Source organism: Petaurus breviceps, unplaced genomic scaffold (genome assembly GCF_028583685.1).
Source record: "Petaurus breviceps papuanus isolate PSGF00001 unplaced genomic scaffold, PetGlider_PUasm1.0 551, whole genome shotgun sequence".
In the NCBI taxonomy this organism is placed as follows: domain Eukaryota; kingdom Metazoa; phylum Chordata; class Mammalia; order Diprotodontia; family Petauridae; genus Petaurus; species Petaurus breviceps.
In genome coordinates this window covers 12,387,834-12,397,920 of record NW_027186372.1, presented here as the reverse complement: position 1 = coordinate 12,397,920, position 10,087 = coordinate 12,387,834, and the positions used below count along the sequence as shown (strand labels likewise).

The 10,087-nt window shown below is 41.8% G+C and overlaps 1 protein-coding gene across 1 annotated transcript in view; it reads right to left on the bottom strand.

Annotated features, from left to right (window-relative positions):
• SLIT3 (slit guidance ligand 3) overlaps nucleotides 1-10,087 on the bottom strand; it is an 818,102-nt gene that overhangs the window by 153,423 nt on the left and 654,592 nt on the right. The window contains exons 11-12 of the mRNA XM_069102723.1: nucleotides 9,410-9,481; nucleotides 3,446-3,517 (exon numbers count right to left, since the gene is read on the bottom strand). Of these exons, the coding sequence (XP_068958824.1) occupies nucleotides 3,446-3,517; nucleotides 9,410-9,481 (144 nt within the window). The remainder of the gene's footprint in view (nucleotides 1-3,445; nucleotides 3,518-9,409; nucleotides 9,482-10,087) is intronic.

Genomic DNA, 10,087 nt, shown 5'->3' with positions numbered 1-10,087 from the left:
TTTTCACCCCACTATTCAATGTTTAATAGCCCTAAATGATCCTGGAGTCATTTAAAAATTATTTATAATAAAACAATCTTAAACACCAATATAACAAATTAAATTATTTTGCACTCCTCTGCCTTTAAATAAATTAACTTCAACCCATGACTTCAACTTTTTGTTATCTCCCTCAAAGTCTCTATTAGGATTCATTGTTTGTCCATTCATTCTTTCCTCTTACATGGTTGCATTAAGTATGTTCTCCATTCTTCTGGATTTGTTTTCTTCCCTGTTGCATTATTAAAGGTTTTCAGACTTTTTTATATTCCTCATTCTTGTTGGCCTTAATTGCATTCTATAAATCCTTTATGTGAATGTGCTATAATTTATTCAATCATTCTTTTATTGGGGGGTATATTTAGGATGTTTTCATTTTTTTATAATTACAAAAAGTGCTATTCTGCAATTTACTGATTAGGTAGCTGTTTGTTTTTTAGAAAACCTTTGGGGTATGGTCCCAACAAATGGTATTATTGGATCAGAGTCCTTTCTAAAAGTCATGCCCTTCTGACAGAAGGGCACAATAACATTCATTTAATAGTCTGCTTTCCCATATCTATGCTCACCTATACCTGAGAACTCCTCTTTGGCTGTTGACCTTATACCCAGGAAGATGCCTTCTAGAAACTCTCCAGGCAGACCCAGATGCCCATAGGAAAACCTGTCAAACCTAGGGGCAGGACCTAATTACCAGGTGAGGAATGGGGAAAGTTAGTCATGGCTCCTTTGTGACAATTATCTTTTTCTCTGAGTCCAAGGACCCTTCCTCTTTCCTTGTTTGAACCAATCTGGTTTTAGGATAGCTTGCCAGCCCAACAAAGGGAACAGGGTTAACAGAGAAGATGTACAGGCTCACAGGATTCAGAGTTTGATAGGAACCTTAGAGACCATCTGGTCCAACTTGCTTATTTCACAGATGAGGAAACTGAGGCCCAGGGAAGCAAGGTGATGTGCTTGCTGAGGGTCACATGGATAGTAAGTGGCAGAGTGAGGATCTGAAGCCAGGTCTTCTGACTCCAAAGGTAAACCCTCCTCTCACAGGTACCATGTTGCCTTTCTCATCCTCTCTGCTCCTGCCCCCATCTCTATTCCCCACAGGCTCCTCTTCAAAGAGAAACTGATCACAACATCCGATTCCCATGGAGACTGTGACTCTCATTAGTCTTCTTTGAGCAAGGGGGAAAAACTGGTAAATAGAAATGATAAAACAAAACAGCCCATTTCCTGATGCTACCAGAAGCAAGTAGTAAGCATTTCCATGCTTTTTGCTCAGCCTGTGGGTGTGTTTCATTAATGTTTCAACAAATTAATGACTAAATAAAAGTCAGCATGATGGTTCAGGCACACATTTGTAATTCATATTAATGTTCTGCTGCTCACCGTGCCAAATGAACTAATGTCACTGTCTGCCCAGTATTTCATGGCTGATGTCAAAGCTTCCAGGATAGCAACTGAGTACTGCTTGGGGAAGAGAGGAGGATGAAAGTGAGAGGAGAGGGGTATGTCATTAGTCTCTTTGCTCACAGCCTGCTCACCCCTGTTGGCTTCGAGCAGAAGTAAACATGTTGATTAGAAGGAAGGCTAACCTGCTCTCCAAGCCTGGCTGGACAAAACCCACAGCACCATGAAGCACATTGAAAGCTTGATTCTCTGTGTGTGTTGCCTGAATGTTGTGTGCCTTAGTTTGGACCACTCTGATCTGTCTGTGGAAGGACCTTGACCTTCTGGTCTAGAGTCTGATACTCAGGAAGACCTAGAATCAGGTACCACCTCTGACCTCTAGGAATCTCTTTTCTGTTTAAGATTCTGCGAATCACAGGATTGTAGGACAGAGCCAGAAGTGACTTTTGACAGAGCAAAAAGGGTGTGCTCTGATCCTCATCTATAAAATCAAGGGAGCAGTCTAAATTACCTCTGAAGGCCTTTCTAGCTCTAGATCATTTGAATTCAATTGCTTCATTTTATAGTTGTGGAAACTGAGGCCCAGAGATGTTAAATGATTTAGTCAATGCCACATCAATTTTAAGTAACAGAGGCAGAATTTGAACCTTGCCGTCTGACTCCAAGTTCAATGTTCTCATCACTACATTATATTATTTGCAGGCCACAGGGGTCTGAGTGAGTCCTAGAACAACAAACATGGAGTGGGCATCTAAACACGATGTCTAAATGGTACCTAGGGCCTTATTGGTAGAGGAGGCAAATTATGAAATACCTTGCCTTCTAATCCGGCATCCTGACGGGGTATAGTAGGCAGGTCACGTCATACTAACTGTCCCTAGATTGTTTCTGGATCCTGCCAGAGGAATGTGAAGTAGAGAGAGAGCACAGAAGTAACTTGGCAGCTGGCAGACCTCTCTCCTTTTCCCTGTGATCCTTAATACAATAAGAAGATACTAATCTCACACACAATCCTGTCTCTGATATCCCAGACAGATGTTTCATCTGATAAACCAAAACTAATTTACTCAAGAAGCAGCAGGCAGCAGCTGAATCAGAGGCCTCCCTGATCCTCTTCTCAGCCTATTCCCAATGGACTGAGGCCTTGGTGGAAAAAATCTTCAATTTGTTAACTATCCACTCAACCGGTCACATGGCAAAAGCTTTCCATTGAGCGAATGAGGGGATGGCATATGCCTCATTCACAAGGGTTTGAATCTCATCACTCAAAATGGAGCATGGAGTCCACCAGAGATGAATGATGAAGACAAGAAGACCTGGGACACCTGTGTGCTGCTTTCTACCTGGAAGGCACTTTCAAGTACATTATCTCATTTGATCTTCATAATCCAATGGTGTTTTCACTACACCATATTGTCACCAGAAGCTCTTGTGTGTCCTAACCTAAGAAGTATGTCCTACCCACCAGGATGTATGATAACTTCAGAGATGGAGAAACACACACACGAGAAAATGATTAAAAAAAAAGACTGCGCATTCCCCCTTGCAGTTAGTTCCTAAGAGAGTGTCTCAAACTAAGGGGTAATAACTGAACATTCTTTTATATAGGTATGTAGGGAAAACCTCCACTTCTGAATTAATGAGAAAAAGGAGCGGGTTCAATAGTGAACATAGAGTCCAGTCATTTTCATACATTTTCTACCAGAGGCAGCAATTTTACAGTTCATGGAATGGGAGGGGGTGAGAGTGGATGTTAGAGTGGGAGATATATTAGAATTAGAAGCAAATAGCTAGAAAATCTGCAGGGCATTTAATCAATAAAAAGAATGCATTTGGGTTGTACAAATATTCACAGGATCAATTTCCCCCCCTAAGAAATATTTGTTTCTTTACAAAGTTGCCATGAGTGCGTAGGGGAACATAAAAGCCATGATAAACACCTTCTGAAAAATATGGAAACATCCCTTTCCCATTTCTCATTGCAACTGTATTCTCCACTTACAGCGAGGTGAGGGATTTTAAGCCCTGGAACGCATCTGGTGCAATGTCTGAGATCTGATTCTTGCTGATGTCTCTGAAAAACATTGATGGGGTGAAGTAAGAACTTAGGTCGTAAAATCATAGAATCATTCATAAAATAGTAAAGTAGTTCCTAAAAGCAAGGTATCTGAAAATAGCAGAACCCACAGAGCTCATTTAGACCTTAAATCTCTTTTTGCAGTAGGGAAACCTTAAGTATTCAGGACAGGGCAGGGTCTAGAACCCAGATTTCTAGCCTAGAACTCCTTATTACTCATCCCATAGCCCCATTTATCACATAATGATTCTCCTCCTGGCTGCTTTCCCTTCCAGACCTGAATAATGCCTTGAGCAGCAAACCACCTGAGCCAACTGAAATACCTTATTAGGTGGAATCTCTGGGCCATGGAAGGTGGGCAAATAAAATATGTTTTTAGCTATAAACACACATGCACCTGGAAGGAGAAGCAATTCTGAAATGAGTTTTGGAATTGCTGTGGCCTTTTATTTTTTATTTTTTTAAGCACTGTGAGCTGCAGAACCTTTCCAACATTTTGAAAAACAAAGCAAGAGGAAAAAGCAACCAAATAGGAAAATCGAGTCCCTCACTTTCTGGGTGACAAAAACATAAGGAGAGATGATGTACCAGAGAAACTTACTAACACTTGTCTGTGTGATTGGTACCGGGTCCTGGAAGAGAGTTTACTCTGTATTGCTGGATGAGCATGGACTTGGGCCAGAGCTGTGCATCATAAAAGGGAACTCTTGGAGGTAGAAGCTCCTTCTCCTGACACAGACTGGCAACTCATTCGTAACTTAAAATGTTAGGGCTTGGTTCCATTAGTGAGAAGCTAAATGACCAGCCACACAGCTAGTGTGGGTCAACAGCAGCACTTAAAACGTTTGGATTCCAAATTCAGTCTTCCATCCACTACCCCATATTGTTTCATGTTCAGCACTGTGCCTGGCACACAGTACGTATCTAACAAATGTTTGTTGCTTTGCTTGACTTTCTCATAAAACACCAGAGCTAGAAGGGTACTCAGAGATTATCTAACCCAACCCTCTCATTTGACAGAGAAATCACACTAAGACTCCGAGATGTCAAGTAATTTGCTCCAGATCACATAGTTAGTTACTTGGGTTTAGACCTCTAGGTCACATGACTACCAATCTAATGCTCTCTCTCCTGTTACTTAAGGGAACCAAGTTCAATGACGCTGTTCATATTAGAATAAGCCTCTTACACCTCCAACCTGGATTATTGTCAATGGATTCTCTTCCTCAGATCTTTCCCCGAATTAGCGCTGCCAAACTTCCTTGAGCACACATTTCCTTGGCCATGTCACTCCCCTCCTCCATCAACCCCCAAAGCTGTTTCTTGGCTCTTAACTGTCCCCAGCCTTTCTATCCAGCCTCATCCCACACTCTGTAATGAAACTGGTCTCTTTTCTCCTCATACACAACCCTTCTATCCCTCATGTCTGTGTTTTAGCATTGGCCACCCCCCATGTCTGCCCATCCCCACCTCTGCCCGACCACCTCCCCCACTCTGCCTGGAACACACTCCCTCGTCACCTCTACCTCACTGAATCGCTGTCTTCCTTCAAGATACAATTCAAACACTATCATCTATGTGAAGCTTTTCTTTTTGTTTTGCTTTGGTCTTTTTGGAGAGGGGAAGGCAGGGCAATTGGGGTTAAGTGACTAGCCCAAGGTCACACAGCTTGTACGTGTTAAGTGTCTGAGACTGTATTTGACTCCTGACTCCAGGGCCTGTGCTCTATTCACTGCCCCATGAAGCTTTTCTTGATCTTCCCAATTGCTAGTACTCTCCCTTCTAAACTACCTTGTGCTTATTTTATTTTTATATTTATTCTCTTTTTACTTATTCTGAAGATACATACACACATATATAAAGTTTCCCCTATTAGAATGTAAGTTATTTGAGAGTCAGTGTCGTTTCTTTTTATTCCCAGTGCTTGTATTAGTAGCCCCAGCTACTAGGCTTGGTACATATCAAGTTCTTAATAAATTCTTTATGATTGACTGGTTCCAGTTATGTTTACAAGCACCAGCTTCAGGTTTTGCCAGTGACCCTTCACTAAAGGGGACTTTTCATTTCTAGGAGTTACTTATATTGGGAACTGGTCGAGGGACTGGACTTCTAGGTAGAGAATGCAATATTTACAATGATACTTTAACACCTCTTTTCTTTAAAAGAAAGAAAATCAATTTTCTTTGCCTGGGTGTGAATTAAGAAAGAAGATAGGACCTCCAAGGGTCAGAGAGATGGAGATAGGAACACAGTGAAGAAACAGCATCCTGAAAACACTCCTGAAAATAGTTTCTTCAAATGGGAATGACAAAAGCTCTTTGATTCTTTTAAACAAGTTCAGCTGGAGCCTGGGGATGGCATCTCATCAGGAATATTTTCCTTTCCTTTTTTTTTAACCATGAAAAATAGAGAACAACCAGTTTCCCATCCCCCTCCTTGGGAGACTCTGATTGGAAAGATACTGCACAGGTTCAAGCTTCTTAGCTACAGCTGTTCAGCTTATCCCTTTATAGCCAGTGAGATCCCCACTAACAAATCCACAGATTGTATTTGCAAACTCACCAGCTTAAATTGGGATTTTCTTCGGCTCCCCCTTTTCATAGAAGGGTCTTAGGAAGTGAATGCACCAGGATTATCCTAGCCCTTCCTCCCTGAAGCGTTAGCCTTTGGTATAGGGGGTAAGCAAGTCATTACGGACCACAGTTCACGTTTGTTCACAGTGGCTGTGTTCCCATCGAATTGCCAAGATGCAATGAATTCCCTGTTGTCTTTCTGATGCCTTTAGTTAAGACGGGCTGACTCTGCCTGGTCACCAGACACCTGGAATGCAAGCTTACTCTCCATAACTAGTATGGAAACTTGCTTCAGTCCTATGATGGGAGTTACATAAGACATGAACATTCAGTAAGCTTCTCTGGATAGTAGGAAGTTTCATATATGACGTGAAGTAGTGATGGCAAATAAGACTTAGAAGAGAAAGAGTCTCAGGGTTATTGAATCCTAGAATTTTTGAGCTAGAACCTGAGAGGTAATTGAGTCTAATTCCCTAACTTCTATTCCCTTCCCAATTCGAGCAGCATTTACGGAATGTTGACAATGTGCCAGGTACCACATTGAGAGCTGGGGGTACAAAGACAAGAACAAAGCAATCCATGACCTCAAGAAGTTTACATTCTATTGAATGTATAGATAAGGATACTAATGTCCAGAGGATGGGATCACTTGCTCACAAGAGTTCCATAGGTTCTTCCATACTGAGGATAATCTGGCCATGTGGATAGACTTATTCAACTTTCTCCAGTGTCGAATGGGAAAACAGCACTGCCTTCTATTCTTCCCATGGCTTGGGCTTCTATTTCCTGTACCTTTCCTTAAAGAAGTCTTACCTGGACCTACATTTCCTACTGGGAGAAGGAAGGTGAGATTGTATTTATTAAGAGGAATTCTTCTCAAGGACAGGGAACATAGTGTGCCTCAGTCATGGTTTAGGTGAAGCTCATGTTTTTCCAGATAACATACTGAGGAACACTCATTAGGGGAGTGCAACAGCCCCCAACTAAGATTTCCTCTTGGTTTTAGTCTACTCTATCCATCAATGTATTTTGAGGGACATAAGGATGACAGAAACCACACTCAGTATGAACTCACTTATATCAGGAGTCAAGACAATGAGAATGCAAACCTAGCCTGAGATACTTACTAGCTGTGTGACCTTGGGTAAGTCATTTAACCACTGTTTGCCTCAGTTTCCTCAACTACAAAAACCGGGGAAATAATAGCACTTATCTCCCAGGGTTGTTGTGAGGATAATAATTGAGATAATATTTGTAAAGAGCTTATCATAATGCACATAGTAAGTGCTATGTAAATGTTAGCTATTATCTGAGGGCAAAACTTAATGCTATTCCACTAGTTGTGTTTAATTACAAGAGAAAGAAGATGGTAGACACTTAACCTCTTTAGTGATCAGCCCTTCCTATTCAGAAGAGATAAATGGATCTTCCTTGAGCATAAGGACAAAATATAATTCAGTTCACAGGCATTTCTACCTGCTTGTTCTCTGCCCCTGGAGGAGGGGGGAGGGTGAGGAAACAAAAAGAAGTGAAATGAACAAAAACATCATCTGGATGAGCTTCAAAAAATGACCTTCTCCTTGGGCAAAGAAAGGAAGGACTCTTTAGCAAACGAAATTACATGTAAATGCACTGCCTGGTAGGACTCATTAAGCCCTTCTGCACATAAAGCAGCTTTAAATACATGTTGGCTGACTGTCCAACTTGGTCTCCCTCTTAGTTTGAAGCCAATGGGATTTTCTATTTCCTTTCTGAGTCCTCAAGTGGTCAGGGGACTGTGCCTGCATGTTCACTGGGCTCCTAGGATGCAAGGGTGTGCTCCATCACCAGTGTGGGACTTTACTGTTTCAAGCAGTGAGGTCCCTGACAACGAGCCGGGACCTCAACCTCATTGTTCCATATTATGTCGGAGCTGGTAGAGAGCAGAGCAGTAGATGTATAACTATTACCACTAGGAGGGATGGTGGCAATATTGGCAATAATGAATGGATGGGTGGATAGCCGCCACTTAGACAGCAGTTTAAGGCTGGCAAAGTCACATTATCTCATGAGATCCCCATGAGACCCAACCCCGCGAGATAACGGTGACAGGAATTATTCTTTCCATTATGAGCAAACTGAGGCTTAGAGAGATGTATGTGACCAAACATGCTAGTGATACCTAGGGTACTGATAAAATTGAATCATGACAATTATAACAATAATGATAATTGACATTTATGTAGCACTTTAAGGGTTTAAAAGATGGTGTGTGTATATATACACACACACATACATATATACATACACACATATTTGTTGTTGAATCGTTTTAAATTGTGTCCAACTCTTTGGGATCCCTTTTGGGGTTTTCTTGGCAAAGATACTAGAGTGCTTTGTCATTTCCTTCTCTAGCTCATTTTACAGATGGGGAAACTGAGTCAAACAGGAAGACACAGCTAGTAAGTGTCTGAGGATAGATTTAAACTCACAAAAGGGAGTCTTCCTGACTCCAGGCCTGGTACTCTATCCACTGTGCCACCTTGTTGTCTTTCTCTCTCTCTGTCTCTGTCTCTCTGTCTCTCTCCCTCACATGAATGTGTGTGTGTATCATCCTAAGTAAAACACTTTGTATAGACATATTATCTTGCTAGGTATGATAGTTGTAATAGCCTCATGAGGTTGGTACTTTAGACATTATTATCCCTTCTTTTACAGATGAAGAAATTGAGGCTTAGGGATATTGAGGCTTATTACCTCTGGTCACACAGTTAATAAGTGTCAGAGGTAGGGATTCAAACCTAGGCTTTTCCTGCTCCTGCCATGGCCCACCATGCCATACTGTCTCTCTAAGGAAAGTGCTGATGGTCATTTTGTAGTGGTATCTGTGATGGAGGTATAGGGGTCTCTAAAGTTCTTGCACTGGGTCTCCATAATCAAATCCAAGTGGCTAGGATATGCAAACATCTGGGTAATTCAGGCCACAATACCTTTCCCCTTTTCCCTGACACACACTTTTTGTTTTCCAAATAATCTAAGTCTAACCAGACAAATTTTCAGGTTCCACACTCAGGAAGTCCCACCCAGAGTCTTTCACAGTTAGCACTTCTCCCTCCAGCACAAAACATCCCCTAAGCTTCTTTCAGCACCAGGATGACCAGGCCTGAATCTGAGCTAACAGAGGGCTGTGCTTAGCTCTCCTATCCAGACAGATCCCAGGCCCTGCAACACAACACATCATCACCAAATACGCTACCTCCCAAGGCAGAAGATGGGAGTAGACTGTTGGTTAGTACTCATTTCATTCCTCCCTGGAAGTCTAGGTACAGAAACTTACATCCTTTTCAGCTTCTTGTATTGGGTGAAGGCTCCTGCAGGGATGGCCTTGATGGAGTTCTGCTCCAGGCGTCTGAAAAAAGAGACCAAAATGGTCAAACAATCAATAAATTAATCAACAAACAAGTGTATGGAGTGTATTGAACATCTACTACAAGCATATGACTCAGGGGATACAGATGGAATCTTTGATCTCAAGGAGCTTATAATCTAGTTGAAATTAATATGTGAGATAATTATGGAACAAAATAAGACAGTACGGAATTCAGTGATGAGCTGTGTGGCACGTGTGAGAATTGTGTGGTACACACTGTAATCATGATTCTGTGAAGGGGCAGGTCAGCAAGGACTAGAGTGATGAGATGAGGGAAGAGGAAGAATTAACAGGTGGGCCTTGAAGGATGGGTAACATAAGAATAGTTGGTAGGGATAGAGTATTCTAGGTAGGAAATCTCTCTCTCTCTCTCATGTATATACAAAAGTATTTTGCTTAGGATGATATACACACATTTATGAGAGGGAGAGGGGGACAGAGAAAGACAGAGACAGAGAGAGACAGAGAGAGACAGAGAGAGAGAGAGAGAGAGAGAGAGAGAGAGAGAGAGAGAGAGAGAGAGAGAGAGAGAGAGAGAGAGAGAGAGAGAGAGAGAGAGAGAGAGAGAGAGAGAGAGAGAGAGAG